General features: G+C 34.0%; 1 protein-coding gene across 20 annotated transcripts in view; it reads left to right on the forward strand.

Annotated features, from left to right (window-relative positions):
- The window catches only part of Sox5 (SRY-box transcription factor 5), a 955,314-nt gene that overhangs the window by 850,940 nt on the left and 85,206 nt on the right, over window positions 1–19,168 (forward strand). For all 20 annotated transcript variants that reach the window (XM_078015084.1, XM_078015082.1, XM_078015079.1 and 17 more), the window contains one exon: window positions 210–295. In XM_078015084.1, coding sequence (XP_077871210.1) covers window positions 210–295 — 86 coding nt within the window. The remainder of the gene's footprint in view (window positions 1–209; window positions 296–19,168) is intronic.

The following is a 19,168-nucleotide window of genomic DNA, read 5'->3' on the forward strand; positions in this document are numbered from 1 at the left end:
CGCCTTAATTGCTTGTGCCTTTTATTCACATTCCTCTCTCAGCCAGAATTGTGAAAAGAGTGTTAGTAAAAGGCTGCACAATAGAGCTTTTCATTAGGCCTCAGCAAGGCACACAAAAGAAGGCTTTTGGAAAGAGTGAATGCATGAGTTTAATTTGCAGGTGGAGAGTAGATAAAAGGTGCTGACGCCTCTATTATTCTCTTACTTAGGTGACCCTTACCCTGTTCAGCTGATCCCAACTACCATGGCAGCTGCTGCCGCAGCAACACCAGGCTTAGGCCCACTCCAACTGCAGGTAAGTCAGGAAACAATGAGGAGGAGACAAAGGTTAAGTCAATATGGAAAACAGCTATTATCGTGTTAAAACAAAATACAACTGACTAGTGATATTTGTGTCACACATTTTTGTTTTTAAATTTATTTATGCTGATCCTCAACCAAACGTTGAGGTGCTGATTCTTTTCATTTTTCAACCTGGTTCTGTACTAAAGATAGTGTATTCTAATTTTTTACTCCCTGGTACAATTTAAGAAAGTGAACTGTAGTTTTGCTTTGATTACTATGTGCTGTAATTTTGTCACAAAATGGCCCCCATCATGATAAAAAGAGAAAGAAACCCTGTAAAAGATATTTGATTTTTGAACACACTTATAGACCAAGGCAACTTAACAAAAAATTTTCAGTAAAATTACTGAAGAAATTATTATAAAAACACTCTGTAGATCTCTTTGTTCTCCCGTCCATGTCAGCTCATTTGAGCCAAGGGGGAAAAGCAGGAGCCTAAATGAGTATTACTTTTTATCCCAGACTTCCCAAGGAACACCTATTTGCTGTGCAGAATAGATATTCCCATCCACCCAACAATATCAGCAATAACTTTACCAGGTATCCAAAGATTTCAAAAATTATGACTTTGAGGTTGTAAAGAGGATTAGTAAAGTTACAGTAAAGGTTGCTTTCATCATCTAAATCTTTGAATCAGCACCACACAAAATATTCCATAGTTTCTATTGTTGTAGACTTTATACTTATGCAATTAATGAGAATAGAAGATAATCTAATAATAGGGTTATCTCCTCTTGAGAAAGGTTTATACATTTCTCAGGCTGAAAGACTCAGTATGCCTGCAAAGCCAGATATTAAACAGTTGCACTTAACAAAATTAAATTGTATTCATGAAAATGCATTGTCATGATAGATGATCTTCATCTATAAAGAGAATATAGTTTTATATTGTAGCATTAAGAGATAGATTCATCTGGTCTGCACATGGATTTGTCAGAAGACTCGTGGGTTTCTGAAAGACCCGTTGAGCTTCACAGGAGGGACCACCGGTGTGAAGGCAGAAGCATACTGTGTTCTACAGAGCTTAATAACATCCATTTCTATTCCACCTTCTTTTTTATGAAAAACTACACTCTGAGTGTCTAATTCTTTGAGCTGGAAATACCTTGGGAAGTGTTGGAGCCATGGGGACAATAAAAGTAACATAACATTTGTTATCCTTTGAAATGGCATCTGGGAATAACTATAATACGAAAAAGTGATTGTAACTGGTAAAACTAAAAATTTAGAGTAATGAAACTAAAGGAAGGCAGAAGAATGTCCAGCAATAGATTTGAACATGGGAATAGGAGTTCTAGAGATTTAGGATTCCAGCTTTCAGAGCAAGTGAGGCATTATCATTTCGAGTTGGAGGGATCCCTTGTGTTTCATTGTAGGACTCTAGTAGAGAGTAGCCTTGTCAAATGGCAATCTAACCTTCTTTCCTACAGATGTAGCATTAGAATATTCTATTTCCCTCCTTATAGTATGTTTTGAAGCATTCATAAGATTTTAAAATATCAAAAAATGATTTCCTGTTCTTGCTTTACATTGATATTTAAAAAATTTGATCTGTAAATCCAAGCAGGATTTGAATCAGCACCACACAAAAATATTCCATATTTCTCACTATTGTGGACCTTGTACTTACACAGTTGTTTGTATTTTGCATTGAGATTGGGTTTTGCTGAGTTCCCAAACTGGCCTCACATTTACAATCCTCCTACTTCAACCTTCTGGGAACTGAGATTACAGGCACAAATTGTTGTACGTGGCTTTTGCTTTGCTTTTTACACAACTGGTTTTGTACCCATTAAAACCGATAGGTTTTAGTTATGGCTTCAGATAATCAACACTAATACAACAAGAAAATCAATGATCTAAAACTCTTTCACAAAAAAAGCCATTAACTATCATTAAAACATATTCACAAAGGTGTGTGCGTGTGCGCATGTGCATACACACACACACAAAACCATACACATACGTGTGCCTTTATTCAATGACAAAATGATTGATATTCATACACAAACACATTGATCTCATATGCAAACACATCACAGAAGCAGTCATAGCAGAAACTCTGGCTCTTTGGAGGGCACTTTCACCTTTACCAGGCTGTCTGTACCAACTCACTTTATTAGTCATGTGTAATACTGTATTCACAGACCCCTGAACTTGACTTCAGCATTCTTAGAGCCACAAAGGATACCTGTTACAAACCTACCCACATGGGCCAGAGAAAAGCTAACTATAATTCCTAATCAGAAAGTTTTATCTTAACCTTTACACAAAATCCACCACCAGTCTTATAAACCTATTTTTGAGAAGTTTCGTTTCAGTGTGGAGTAAACATTATGAACCATGTTTAATTTTCTCCAGACTCTGCTTTTAATTATATTCTGTTAAATCTCCACTGTTCATCTCTTACATTGAATAGATTACAGAGCTTCCTGGTTCCTTTCAGTTTTTAAGATTCAGTTCTCTGGCCAGGCACAATGGCACAGGACTATAATCCAAGCTACTGAGGAGGCTGAGGCAGGAGGATTGCAAATTCAAAGCCAGACTCGGCAACATAGCGAGGCCCTAAGCAGCTTAGCAAGATCCTGTCCAAAAATGGGGATGTGGCTCAGTAGTTAAGTTCCCTGGCTTTGATTCCTGGTACTTAAAAAAAAAAAAAAAAAGAAAAGAAAAAAAGAAAGAAAGAAAAAAGGACATTCTATTTCGCTCATAACTTTAATCTCTACCTGATTCACATCTCACTACTTCCTCTTTTCTCATTAATCACGAATCCCAACTCTTGAGACCAGAAGTGAGAAAGAAAGTAGATAACTTCTCTACCTTCCTCAATTCCAACTTAGCACCTGTGGAAATGCAGATTGACAAAAGTGTCTCTGCCACTTAGACACCTTGGAGATGATGATGGTGATACTGATGCATGCTTTCTTTGGATACTTTGCAGCTTTTCCTGGTTTCTGTCCAACCCTCTTAATTTGGGATATCACCACTGTGGACCAGAGGCTGATTTGGTAGTAAGATGCCTTCCTCTTTCTTCAATCTCAGTGCACCTTCCTGGAGCACACTGCAGTCCTCTGCTTAGGTCCTCATCTGTGTCTTCTAGGACCACCACAGGTGCACAAAGTCTTGGTCCCAGTTTCCAGAAAATATCCCATCCTTCTCCTCAAACCCACCCCCAGCTCTAGAAAACTGCAGAAGAATAAACAGGAATAGCTGTGTCTTTAGTTGCACACCCCTAAGCCATCACATGCCAAGTTTTCTGAAGAACTCTCACCATTGTCCAAGTAGGTAAGATTTTAGGTTTTTAACACAATAGAACTGAGTCTGCAGCAGCTCAGTTCACAATAGCAAAACTATGGAAGCAATCCAGATGTCCTTCAACAGATGTGTGGATAAAGAAACTGTGGTATATATACACAATGGAATATTACTCAGCATTAAAAGAGAATAAAATTATGGCATTTGCAGGTAAATGGATAGAGTTGGAGAATATCATGCTAAGCTAAGTAAGCCAATCCCCTCAAACCAAAGGTTGAATGTTCTCTCTCATAAGTGGATGCTGATCCATAATGGGGGTGGGGGGCATAGGAAAAATGGAGGAAATATGATTAGGCAAAGGGGAGGGAAGAGAAGGAGTATAGTAGAATGAGAAGGACATTATTACCCTAGGTACATGTATGACTGCTACATCATGTATAAACATAAAAATGTAAAGTTGTGTTGCAATTATTTGTGTACAATGTATCAAAGCACATTCTGCCATCATATATACCTAATTAAAATACATTAATTAATCTTAAAAAAAGATCCAAGCACTCCATAAAACTGTAGACCTAGTGCTCTTTCTTTTCACTTCCCTCACCAGATATCACCTCATATGTATTGTGGGATAGAAAAGGTAGAGTGGGGAGAATGAGAAACAGATAAAGGACATCATAGTGTTGATTGAATGAGGGCTAGATCACCCAGGTAATGAGGGGAGATGGTGGTATGGATGCTGTCTGCTACCGAAGGCTGGTATCATTTTTTTTTCTTTTGGAATTATTAGGCAGTTTTTTGTTGTGGCTTATTTACTTACTTATTTTGTTTTCTGTTTTAGCTTGATGTGTTCTTATTTATCTTAAATAGTGAGTGGTAAGCTCATAGGAGCACTTCCTAAGGAGTCAGCAGTGGGAAGGGAAGAGTTGGGGTAACAGCACGAGGACCAGTTGGGGGAAGAACTGAAATAGCCTTGGCAAAGAGAAAGTGATTCTCTGAATGAATCTTCATTCTATGGTAGTGGGAATAGTGTAGTAGGAGGTGAAATATGTATTTTAAACAAAAAGTATGATGATGTTTCATTCTCCTTGGGCCCAAACATAATGACTGACCTTACATAAGTGCCTTCACAACTAAAGTCACTAGGTTTTATGGACTACTTTATTATGCTAGGCTCCTTGGTTAAGTTTTACATGGATTATCTTATTTAATTATTACTACAATACCTACATACCAATATACCCTTTTGACAAAAAAGGGAAGCTGGGCCACAATCTAAACTCCATGGTTCTTAAACAGTTACATTCCTTCTCCAAGTACAGGGGTTTTTATCTTCAATATTGGAGACATTGCCCCTCTTTAGACATTTAATAACTCAGTAACTGGCTAATCAAATTATAACAATAATGCTGATTAATTGGCACTAATACAAATACTTTATGTACTTTGCAGTACTAAAAGGAGCAGCAGGAATTATGATGACAGCTGTCTACTTCAGACTCTGAATTTTCCATTTCATGCCTCTTTACACAGATATATGTTAATTCAAACTACTTTTTTTTTTATAACACCGAGAGCTAATAAAGGGCATTTTAAATGTGTTCCTACTCATGGTTGACTTTGTTTACCTACCATTTGTGTTTTCTTTTGAAATAGCCTTTTGCATATAATTCTTCACACTTGGATAATATTATGATAAGTAAGATTCAAACCTTTACTAAAGAAAGAATAGAGACAAGTACAATTATTTTAAAAATGACATGCTTTAAATAATACCACTGTTTATTACTTAACTATTATTTTATTTTCCTGGAAATACTTACCACATAATAAAAAGTACTTCCTATAAAAAATTCACCTCACCATGTGCTTTTTGAAACAGTTAAAATGTTTAAATATTGTCATATTTTTTATTTTTTATTTTTTTATTTGCCAATGGGCCTTTATTTTTATTTATTTATATGTAGTGCTGAGAATTGAACTCAGTGCCTCACAGGTGGTAGGCAAGCACTCTACCACTGAGCCAGAACCCAGCCCCTATATTTTATTTTTAATAGAGAAAATTTGACTTAATCTAGAATATGTATGTAAATAATGTAAATTAACATGTGTGGTATCTTATTTATTTTTTTAATGACAAATCTGACTTTATTTAATGCCTTTAAGGCCTTCCTGCACTTTTAACCCACATAGCCAAGTGCTAGTTGGCTATCAAGAGGAAATTCATAGATGATTAGAAAGACTATGAATACCATATAAAGTGGATCTCAGCACTTATTGTCCTCCCTGTGTCCATGCCTGTTTGTTCTCTGGTCTTAGGCTTCATTCCATCTATCCCTCAACTCAGAAACAGGAGCACTATCCTCTTCTTCCCTCTTCCAATTATGTTTGTTAATTCACTGCCTCTTTGTACATCCACTAAATACATCAGGAATCCAACCTTTTCTTTCTATCATAACCATCACTATTCTAGGTCAGGATACCCTTACTGCTTTTCCAAATCACCACACAAGCCTCTGCACTGGTCTTTCTGTCTTGATCTTGTCCATTCAGTACATTCTATACTGTTTGTTAGTCAGAATGATGTCTCTGATTTAAAAAAAAAAATCGGTCATGTATTCTTACTGTTTAAAGACCTTAAATGCCTCTCTCTTGTTTTCACGTTCTGTCTCCACCCTTGGATCTTTATAAGTGGTGTTTCCTCTTCCTGAACATGGTTACTCATTATCTTTAACCACCTCCTACTTATTCCTAAGTTTTCATGTAAAAATATTGCCTTTGGGAGGGGAATCCTGTGATGATACCATGTCTAGATTAACATAGATTCTACGTGTCTCAAGAGCACACTGTATTTTTCCTTTTTATAGCATTTATACAAAATGCTTTAAATCCTACTTTCTTGCTTCTACCAGATAGAAAAACCCATGAAGTCAGTGGCTCACTATTATTTGCACTTACTCAAGAGTTTGAAATATTTTATGGGCTCAATAAATAAATGTTAATTAAAGGATGAAGAATTAATTTTAGCATTACACTTACAAGAAATTATCTATTTTTCACAAATAGCTCTCCTGCTGTATAATGATGAAATTAAGCTCAATATTAACAATTAGTTTCCTATACAAATTAATCCCCATCCTTTTAAAATAGACAATAGCAGAAATGCAAAAATCAAAGGCATCCTTGGCTCATATAAGAAGAAAAATAATGTTTGAATTCACTTCCAAAAATGGTGTTGAAACTTTATAAGAAATTATTCTTATTTAATTAAATAAAATGAAACATATGAAAGCACTTTATGTGCCTAGCATATTTGGTACTGTGGTATTTACCAAATGTAGATTTTTATGACCATTTTTCTTTGCTGTCTTACTCAGTCTGTTCCAGCTAGACTGGTCTATTTTCTGTCCCCTGACTTGGCAAAGCATGCTCTTACCTGAGAGTTTTATACTGTCTCTTCTACTAAAAACTCTTCCCTCTGCCTGGAAGCTTTACGCTATCATGTCATTCACATATTTGCTCTGATACCATCTTCCTGATGCCTACCTAACCAACATATTTAAGTCATAAAATAACCTTCCAGGAAATACCACACTTCCCTGTTCTGCCTTTTGTCTATAGCACTAATCACCTTCACCCTTCACCATATAACCTACTCATTATGTTTCTTGTGTATTATCCATCTGATGCAAACATACCACCCCAGCAGGACAGGATTGTCATTTTTGTTGTTGTTTAATAACATATCTCAAGTATCCAGAAGGATGCCTAGCACGGAGCAGATACTCATTATGTATTTCTAAAATGAAACTGTCATGTCAGCATTATTAGGTCATGATAATTTTTAATAAAACAGTATGTGGTTAATTTCTGGAGCAAAGTAAAAGGAAACTTTGTCTTCTTAGGCCCTATTGGAAGATTCTTAAGGTATGAGAAATCCTCAGCTCTTTCTAGCCCCATCTTCTCTTTACCTTATGATAGTTATGGGCTATTGCACAAAGAGAGAGAGAGAGAGAGAGAGAGAGAGAGAGAGAGAGAGAGAGAGAGAGAGAGAGAGAGAAATTTTCACTTATTACTATTATCTAATTCTTTTGAAGTCAATTTACAAGTAAAAGACCAAACCTTGCAATATCTAGTTATTCCTGTTATATGTTAGCATATCAGTACAACTCATCTAGTTATTTCCAGGCAATACTGAAGTAAATTGATTTCACATAATTATAGGATATAGTTATCAAAAGAGTAACTAGCAATTAATAATCTCTGATACTGAGTTTACCTTTTGCTCTTTCTTCCCTTTCCTTTTCTTAAACTCTCTTCCTTTTCCTCTATTTTTTTTCTTCCAAGAGCAAATGATGATTTTGATTTTTGTTTTCAAGATATTGGTTTTTTTCTTTTTAAAGAAGGGGGATTTATTTATATAAAAAAACTAATCTAGCTTAATTTCCATATTGGAAATGAGTATAGCTATTAATAAAAAATAAAGTTAAACCTTGGATATTTGGACATTTGTGATTAGAAGAAATCAGCTAAGTGAATTTTCTGTTTCTAATTATTAAAATTAAATGATGGCAACAGTCATCCATCTAACATTTATTTTTCATATTCATTTTTGTTAATTTGCATTTTACTTAATGAACATCATGAATCTTTTAATAGTAATAGTTGTACTGTAGTATCCTATTTCTATTTATTTCACTAGGCTTCTAAGATTTGAAATTAGAAGAAAATATTTATCCACTTACTTCTCACTTTATAAATACTATATTTGTCTTGGCCAAAAGATGGTTGCCACCTGTTCTACCTATAGGAAGCCAAAAATGTCGAGTCCAACCAATGATTAATAATGATAAGCAGAAGGAAAAAAAGATTGAAATTCTTCTTGGACAGTCATATTTTACTCAAAATAAGCAAGTAGCATTCAAATCATGCATTTTTATTGAATTAATTAAACTTTAAAAATAATTTTAGTAGAATACTTTTAAGAAATTCATAATATTTTTGGAATAAAGGCATAAAATTCCAAGTTGTCAAAAATGAAATTGCATGTGCTGTAACAACTGCTAACATCAGTAACATGCATTCTCTGGGGTAGATAGAGTGGTCAATGATGTTTAATCATGTTAAGAGAAGGAATCATATAAGACATCAGCTGAAATCAATTTTCATAGCCATCAAAGCTATGTTCAAGTTATGGTGGAAATGGGGTAAGATTCTGTCTTACATAGTAACATCAGGGTAGATAGGAATAAAAACTGAAGTTCTTTTTTTTTTTTTTTTTTAACAAACTCCTGCCAGTCTCTGAAGAAGGTCCTTATGACCTGCTTCAAATTTTCCAGCACTTTGAGTAATGGAGCATGGCTTTAAGTGTTTGACCAAGACAAACCTCCAGAAATTCAACAGGAAGAATAACTATATGGAATGATCTAGATGCTATGTACATGCTATCATGATCTTGATAGGTCATATTATTGAAAGAATTGCAAGGATGAGTACTTTTAAATATTCTTCTTTATCCACCCAATACCATGCTACTCAGCTTAAGTTTTAGATCACAGTCATTTCCATACACGGTAAAAAATGATCAACTGTTTCTCATTTCAGTTGCAACCCTGCTGGGCTATTTGCTGTTGGACTTCTGTCTGCATGAGTGAATTTTCTTGCAGGTTAAAAGACCGAATTCCCTCTTTTCCTCTCCCTTCGACCCTGAGCCTGCAGGGCAGACAGACAGAAGCACACATATGATTAATACAGCACAGCTGCAAGAGTGAGTCATTTGCATATGTATTAATAGAGACAAAAAAACCCAACAACAATTAAATTATATACAGAGACATTCTGCATACTAAAGAACATATGCAAATAGGCCTAAAAAAGTGCAGCCAACATTTTCTCTGACTTTTCCAAGCCCATATGGGCTAGAGTCAGAGCCCAGCAATTTTCCAGAATCCCCTTTAAGGAAGAACCTGTTAGGAGCTGCTTCCATAGTTATTACCACCCCTAGGGTTCCCAGGAGGTGTTTGACATTTGGACAATGGAGATAATACAACCAGTGTCTTTTTTATGCTATTTCTTTACTTTCTTGCTTTTAGTAGTTTCCTGGTTTCATATTACATATGAATAAATATATCAAGGCATGTGCTTTTCCAGTGCCCATTTTCACTCTAATGACTAATCAAACACATAGTAAACTTCAAAATTATATTCAAAGTTTTAGCATTGCCTACACTAAAATAATATGACTATTAGTGTCAGGTTTTCTGGTCACAACTTGATGCCTGTTTTCTTGATGGCATCCTGTGTTCTCTTAATGAAAACATGTTTAGGTGACTCTGAAATGTTTCTGGGCTAATTAATGTACTTAAAAGGATTGCTAGGCTCAAGGCCAACAATAGACATAATTCTAGGAATAATATCAATTTATCATAATTGTAAAAATAAACAGTTTTTATTTTATCAAGAAAAACAGAACTATACAAATTTCTATGTATAAGAAGAGAGAACTAATATTATTCTAGTTCACAGATTAAATATATCTTAGAAATTTGCTCTTCAGCCCAATTGTTTGTTTAGTTCACGTTACTGGTAAGATTTAGTTAAGAAATGTTTTATGGAGATAAATTCCGCATTGGGAGTGAAATTTTACAAAAGTAAAATTTGGGGGACTAGTAACCCAAATGAGAACAGATGTCCTTTAAGAAGAATAAATGCAGTTTTGTTATTGTTGGTATCACAAAACTGTTGAAGATGACCTATGAATATTATCCCTTATGGGTATGGTTCGAAGCACTTGAATGGAGCATGCAAATTGCATTATATACAACTTCTTTTTAGTTATGCACAAAAATTAATCTCTTATAAGATAATTAGAAGGAAAATAACATAAAGACTAAAGCAAATTTTTATTATGTTAAGGTGCTATCTTTAGATTAATATGTTAAGAGGCACTATTCTATAGAGAGAGGCAATTTAACATTGATGGCTATCCATGTACAACCTGCAGTCATCCATGCTTTAAACCATGGTGCTGCTGCCTACTAGCTTTGTGACTTGGGCAATTTTCTTACCTCTCCATGTCTCAATTTTCTTGTCTATAAAATGTGGATATAAATGATATTGTTTGGTGGGGATTAAATGAGATGATATATACGAAGTGCTGAGAACAATAGAAGTATCAGTTGTCATTTATCAAATACTATGAGCTGGGCAAGAATAATTGCATCATACTATTGGCTGATTTAATGGGTCTTATTAGCTGGTATTAATATTATTTTTCTATTGTTTAAAGAAACCTTGAGGGCTGGGGATTTAGCTCAGTGGTATCGAACTTGCCTAGCATTACAAGGCCAAGATTTTGACCCCCTACATCACAAAAAAAAAAAAAAAAAGAAAGAAAGAAGAAAGAAGAAAAATCCTTGAAAATTTGGGCATTTGAACATGGCAGATTTTTGTTATATGCATTTACTTTGCAGTTTAGCATCTAAGCTAAGTTAATAAAATTGAGGCAAAATATTTATATATGAGGAAATTATTTGATTCCATTGTGTGGTTTAATATAAGTCCATCATAAGGATCTATGGGAGGCAACCTGTTTATTTATCAAAAGGCAATCTGGTTGGTTACTTGGAATTTAGTTTTCCATGTTTTGCTATTGCTTACTGTTTGTTTCCATAGTCATATCCATAAAATGATAGTAATGCTTCATGTCAAATCCTGTTTTCATAAATATAATGCAAATTAATTCTTCTATGTACTAACTTTAAACAATTATAACTATATACCATATAAAGTCCAAAATAATTTTTACATGGGCACTTTTACTGTAATATGCAATTTAATATAAATAACAAAAATGTTTTCTGGTATTATCATTTGAAAATACTTTTTCTAGATATATTAACAGACTCATACACTCTGATATGTCTCTTCTTTCCCTTTATTATTTACAGCAAAATGATTTTTTAAACTGAGAAAACTTATAAACTTTTCATTGTATCCAATATTTATTTTGAGAAAAGAGTTTCACTTCAAACCTTAATGTGAAAGGGAGTTATTTGTATAGACCCATAGTATCCTGGAAATTTTATTTATTCAGCAGATATTTTCTTTGTCATCTATTGGGCTAAACATCATAAGGAATGTGAAGATAATTCAGCCAAGGATCCCTTGGTGTATCACAGAGGAGCTTGGAATTTAAGAAAACAGGTAAAGCGTAAGAGTAGACTAGAGTTTGGTGAAACCCATAACAACCTACCATCCTAACATAGGTATTTGAAATGGAAAAGACACCAGAGATAATTGAAAACAGTGGTTTCGAACTGTTCACTGGAAGCCAGGAGTCTTCATCTCCAAATAGTAACATCCATGTCTGTAGTTTTATGTATCAAGTTCTATAGGTTAAGATTGTTCCAATTAGAGATTTGGTTGCTTAAACCCTTAGCCATTCTTCTATTCCAATCCCTTAATTTATAGATGAGGCAATTTAATTTAGACTCCTAAGTAGTGACCTGGCTAAAACAGATATTAACGAATGTGTGCCTAAAAGCCTAACAACTAAAAGTTAAATCTAGCTTCTTCCCATTTGGCCATGATATCCTTAAAAATAAATGCATACATTTGTATATATTATGTATAAGTTGTTTTGGATAATGGAGGGAGAGAAAAATTGCCAATTTTACTCTCAGACCATTAAATTAAGGAAGGATGAATAAAACAATGGTTAGGATTTGCATATTGGTAACAATGGCAACCTTCTGAATTGCTTTCATTTTGCTGAGTTCAGTGATTGTGCTCTGTGAATTAATTCTTTTGTGGAAAGCTATTGAAAGATCAAGGAATTTAAAAAACAAAACAACAGAGAAGCATGCTGTTTCATATCTATTTGTACATAGAAGGTTCAAAGTGAGATTGTTTACATCACAAATCTTGTTCATATTTTATTTTCTTCTCAGAAGAAAGATAGTATTCAAAGATGATTATATAATCATGCAGATACTATTTTGTAGTCATGAATGAACTGTTCTGACAGAAGAATCAAGGAGAAAAGCCACATTACAATTTTGGGCTGACTTTGGTTGGCAAGTATCTTCATAAAACTTGAAAATAGAGCCCTATTAGATTCCTCCAGAAAAATGCTTAAGCCCAGCACATTTCAACTTTTCTATTTCCTGTGGAAGTCTCTCAGTATTGTCCTGCCAAACCAAGGGCATGAAAAGAAGGGGGGCTTCGTGAATGAATGCCAGTTATTCTGTCTTTCTTAACCTTGACCTTTCCCTTAATGCCATACTCCTTATCCAACTGCTCCTTGGATGAAGAAAGTAGGCAGGAAGAGATGGAGGAGGGATTCAAAATAAACTCCTAAAGGATTTGTTAAAATGAGCATTGGGCCAGCTAATTAATGCCTCTGACATGAAAATTGTAACAATATTCTCTTCTGCTTTCCCCATCATCTGAACTCATTCAACATATAATAAAGAATAATAGTGATAGTGATACAATTACTTCCTTTTCGGAATGAGGCAGAATTACAGAAAACATTGTACCCCCAATTACTAGTCTTGCTTTATGATAACAGAGATGTTTACATCTGAAATTTGGCTATACGGGTTGGGTTCAGTATCCTTTATCTGAATAGCATGAGACCAGAAGAGAAGAGTTTCAGATTTTAGATTTGTTTGCGCTTTAAAATATTTGCATATATATAGTGAGGTATCTTGTAGATGAAACCTAAGTCTAAACACAAAATTGATTTATGTTGCATAGATAACTTATACCATAGCCAGTAAGTAACTTAATATGGTATTGTTAATAATCTTCTCCATGAAACAAAGGTTTCATGTGTGGAATTTTCCACTCTTGATAGCATGTCAATGCTCAGAAGGTTTCAGATTTGGGAATATTTCAAATTTCAGATTTTCAAGTTAGGAACCTTGACCTCTTTCCACTGTGAATCTAACTCCTGCTCTGTAAATATTGTGATACAAGTATTTTTCAGATAACTTGTTTTCCACAGTGTTTAGTTCTTGGTTTTAAAAGAATTTTCAATTATTACAAATAGCATAGCTAAAACATTTGGTTAACATCTGAAAGGTAAGCAAAGAAATATGACGAAACAATTAAATCATTTTTAATCTCATCTTGATTTGATTCATCCCTCCTCTGATTTCTTCCAGAGCAATCTTAAGTTCTAATGTTTTAGCATCACTGTAGACTCAAGGTAGCAGTAAATATGGTGTCAAAATATGAAATATCTATTTTTCATAGATTCAATATTTTCATTCAATTAGTAATATACAGGTATATTGGGATAGGAACTCATTGGATAGCCAACAGGTCTTAAACCCTTTTTTTCCCCTTTAAAATATGTTTGGCCAAATTAAAAATTTACAAATGTTAAAATAAAACTGACAGGTAATAATATTTAAATGGTTTGTATAGTGTAATGAGTTACAAGCCCTAGAGTAAGACAAACCTTTGTGCATGTATTTGGTCAATCTATTGATTACCTCTTAGTTTCCTCACCTGTAAAATGGGATAATCATATTTCTACTTGATAAAGGTGTCCTAGAGATTAAATGAATGGTACATACAAAGTATTCAACATAGCATAAACATTCAGCCATCATTAGCTGTTAATATTCTCATCATTATCTACCAGATTCAAGAGTTTTAAGCTGTCAGAAATGAACCTAACACATTATTCCAAAATAGCAACTAATTTTCTTATATTGCAATAGAGAGCTTACATTATATTTTACAAAGGTTTATGGCAAATAGAGAAATCTATCCTAATTCAAGTTTGTGTTGAATGTCTTTTTTGGAAACCAAGAATCTTCATTTTAATGCAAGCAAAAATCCTTTTCGTCTTCATGTCAGATTACAAAAAATTGTTTCAATTATTCCCAAAAGTCAAAATAACTTATTTTCCCATTTCTTTCTTCCATAAAAATTATTAGAGCTTTGCTTTTGTGACATTGACCAGTGTTTATGAAAGGGACACACTTTCCTGTTTGGAGGGATGGTCCTTATGTTATCAGAAAGTTGTAGTGTTTTGGTATAATGAAGAACGTTTTGCAGTAACAATGGATAGTTTGGGCATTATAAAGGCAGCCAAGGTAGTTTCCTAACTGTGATGATCTTTTCTAATCTAATATGGTGCTTAGCAAATACAGCAGTGAATTAAGGGCTCTAATCTCAACCTATAAATGTGGTCTCAGGTCCTCTTAAGTCCTTTAGCCTGCTTAAGGTACAAGTTTTCTTTTTTAAAAAATGCATGTACCTATAGCTGTTCTACCTGTATCTCATAGAAGAATGGATAATATGTGGTAAAAGAAACATTAATGAAAGTAGTCAGAGTCAAAAATCCTCAGAAGAAGACTTTACACCTTACAAGTAGACTTTTCTGATTCATGGGTATGTTTCTTCGTGAGTTTCCAAGGAAAGCATGGGAGAAGGGTAATGAGGCAGTTATTGATAAAGGGCATGGAAAAGAAATGCTTTGGAACCTTGAAAATATTCAAGCTAGCTCTGGAGATCCAATTGGACTGGAAAGTTCCATATCTATGGAATTGGCTTTATTAGTAGAACGAAGGTGAGCAGGTCAGACTAGTGCTAGATTACCCCAGAGATAACTCAAGAACACTAAAAACATTCTTGCACACATAATAAAGGCCATCTAGAAACAGATAAGTAACAATTCCACATAAAATGAGTTTATAGTGGTAAGCAGAGTGCTATTTTATTTTGAATAATACAACCAACAGAATAGGTACTATATGATTTTGGGTCCTAGGGCTGCTAACAAATTTAAAATAGGAACTTAACACCTAAAAATCTACCTATGTGATTGTTTTATTGAATATCTGTTTCCCTTTCTTTTAATGTCTTTGTCTTCTTTTTTTCCCTCTTTCTTCATTTGATTTTCTTCTCTTTTCAACTAGCTACCTCTCTTAATATCTGTCTCTTTTTTCTCAACACTTTTTTCCATTGTTTCTTCCATTCTCATTCATCCAGTTCTGAGTCAGTAGCTACTTTTTAATTTTCCCACAGTTAGAAAAAAATGGAGGAACCCTCATCTTTAGAAATATTTGCATGTTGGCTGATCAGTTCTGATAATGACACAGATAGGAGCATGAGTCACACATTGGAATTGGTAATCCTGAATAGCAAAGATGAAGAATCTCAGCGAAAAAGATATCTGGGACTATTTTTTTGTTTGGACTAAATAAAATTGGTAGCATCCTAGATCTTAGAAGGTACTAGCCTAAATTATTTTTTTAAATCTAAATTCATCTCTTTCTATTAATAAAGCCAAATACTCAGGCTTCTAATTAGACTACAACACAAACAACAGCCCTAGTCTCACCCACACTCTCATTAGAATTGGATGTTTCAAACTATGCTTCAGAGATTGGAAAGTGCAAGTTCTCTTAGCAAGGAAAAACACAGAGGTGGAAGCACAGCTCATTATTTTTATACTCAGAAAGTACTGCACAATTGGTTTCTTAGCATCGGCTGAAATGGAAAGAATTGCTTTTCACCTTGTTTATTTAATAGTCCACTATCAGTACTTTATACTCCCATTATCTCAAATGGTGGGTGGAGACCCCTTGCTACCTGCTCTCCTGCACACTCAAACCATTTGTTATTAATTCTTTACACCCATATGGACATATTAGAGATATATATACAGAGATAAGTTTAAATTGTGTGGAGTCATGGAAAAAATTTATTATCTATGATATTAACAAATTTTCTCTTTTTCTAATTATTTGTTGGCAAGAAAGGCTAATATATTTAAGAATTAAAGTCAAAGTTAATGAGTAATATTTTCCTTTGTAGCTTTTATTTTTTAATTTCTAAAGTTTGCATGCTTTTGAGATGACTGTATTTTGAATGTGGAATTCTATGAATTTTAACCACCTCCACAATCAGGATGGAAGAAAGTTCTATCAATCACCACCCCAAAATTCTCTTGGCCTCTTTGACCACCTCAGAAAGGAATTCTAACATCTCCTGCCCAGAAAGTCCAAGCCTAGCTGACAGCATAGCTGAAATTAAAAGGGGGAAGGAAGAGGTATCTTGTGTTTCAGCATGTATTCTTTCAATCTCTCCATTCTAATCTGGCTTTCTGCTCCGTCTAGTGTTCCCAAATCTAGCACTTCTTTGCTCATCCTCTGGAGAGTGAACATTTGGTTTTCTCTTTATATTGTTTTCACATCTCATTTTGCCAGAGTAAAGACTGAAGTATCTAATTTCTAGATTTATTTTTACATTTTTTATTGTGATGTAAAACTGTACCAACTTTTATACATCTTCCATAGGTTGTGTTCTCATCTAGTAACATAAAATTTGTCACCTTAACCTTTGTGTGTGTGTGTGTGTGTGTGTGTGTGTGTGTGTGTGTGTGTGGTATAGAGGATTGAATCCAGAAACACTTTACCACTGAGCTACATCCTTTGTCTCTCACTCTGCCACCACCACATCCACCTTTAATTTTCTTTTTCTTTGGTTTTCTTTCTTTTTTTTTTTTTTGGAGACAGGATATTACGCAGTTCCCCTCAGTCAGCCTTGAACTTGGAATCATATTCCTTAACCTCCCAAATAGCTGGGATTACAGGCATGTGCCACTGTTCCTGACTTGAAAACACTTTAAAGTATGTCGTTCAGTGACAATAAGTTCATTTCCATTGTTGGGCAGTCATCGCCACTACCCCTTTCCAGAAATTTTCCCATTATAAACCCGAAACAACTTGCCCACTGAACATTAACTCCTCATTCTCCCTTCCGCTGACTCCTGGTGACCATCATTCTACTTTTGGTCTCTATGAATTTAACTATTCTAGATACTTATATAGGTGGATAGGTAGAACCATACAATATTTAGCCTTTCATATCTGCCTTATCCATCTAGTCTAAAATATTCAACATCTGTGTCTCAGGTGTCATAATTTCCTTCTTTATAAAGGCTAAATAGTATTCCATTGAATGTATACATCACAGTTTATTTATCCATTCGTTCATTAATGGATATTGAGTCATTTCTACCTTTTGGCTACTGTGACTGTTTCTTCTAGGTATAAGAGTGTACAAATATCTCTTTCAAATATTACTTTCAGTTCTTTTAGGCATATACTCAGAAGTAGAATTGTTAGCTCATATGGCAATTCTATGAGTGTTTTTTCTTCTTTTTGTCTATTGTTTTTCATTTGTATTTGGTTTTATTTTGTTTCAATAGTTGTTAACCTCGGGTGTGAAGGAGCATCCCCTCGTGGTTTGTATTTTCCTAATTATTTGTAATGTTGAGCATCTTTTCACGTGCTTATTGTTCATTCATACATCTTCTGGGGTTTGCTGGTAGTAATGAGAAAGGCCACAAAGTTAGACTTTTAACACGCACAGGTTAGATGTAACTCAAAGCTGCATATGTGTGCAAGCACGCACAAAAGCATGTGCATTCACTCACTTTCATTGATTCAACAATAAATATTTCTTTAGAGCTACTGAGCTAGTGTCTGTGAAGTTTATTCTAAAAAAAATATTTTAGACTATAAAAGAGTATGTCTAACACATGTTACTGTGTTAAGAGTTAACATAAATATAAGATTCATTCTAATAGAATGTCAAGAAATTACTGGAAACTTTTTAATTTTCTTAGTTTAAAGCAGAACTTTAATATTTCTCATAAATGTATAAATAGATGAATAAGCTTTGATTCTAGTTATAATTCACGGCATTTGACTTTTAGTAACCACTAGTTCTGTGACTTGTGGAAGGTTTTTTTTAACTTCGCTGATCTACATTTTTATGACCTAAAAATGGGAATGTTAATATTACCTGACAGAACAGTTATACAGGTTAAAAAATATACAAAACACTCTTAACATAGTCACATATCAACATGAAATTAAGATTTGCTAGTAAAATGTTAATAGTTACAATCTAATATACTTAAGTATTACAACAACACTTTAACGTTTGAGTTTGTCTTTTTATCTCTACTGTTCATGTGTTAGGCATATTCTTTTATATTTAAAATATTTTTTAGAACAAACTTCACAGGCACTAGCTTCAGTAACCTTAAAGAAATATTTATTGTTGACTCAATGAAAGTGAGTGAATGCATATGCTTTTGTGCGTACTTGCACACATGTGCAGCTTTGAGTTACATTTGACCTGTGTGTGTTAAAAGTTTAACTCTGTGGCCTTTCTCATTATTTCCAGAAAACCCCAAATATACAAAACCTCAAATTGTATTGAATTGATGAAGAATGGTTAAGCCTGTGGCAAAATATTGAGTTAAAGAAAAGAGCAAAAGTTAGGTTTTTGTCTTTTCTTAGCTAACTAGATAATAAACTATGGATGATTTTATCTGAATTTTGCTTCTGATTTTTTTTTCTGATTTATTCTTTTTAAATTTTTTATTGGTTCTTTCCAGTTATCCATGATGGTAGAGTCCATTTTAACATATTTTAAAAAGCATGGAATATATCTTTTTCTCATTCAGTTCTAAATATTCTGACTTATTCAGTGACATTAGCAGTACCATATTTATTATTCTGTCAATTAA

Source organism: Ictidomys tridecemlineatus, chromosome 6, assembly GCF_052094955.1.
Source record: "Ictidomys tridecemlineatus isolate mIctTri1 chromosome 6, mIctTri1.hap1, whole genome shotgun sequence".
In the NCBI taxonomy this organism is placed as follows: domain Eukaryota; kingdom Metazoa; phylum Chordata; class Mammalia; order Rodentia; family Sciuridae; genus Ictidomys; species Ictidomys tridecemlineatus.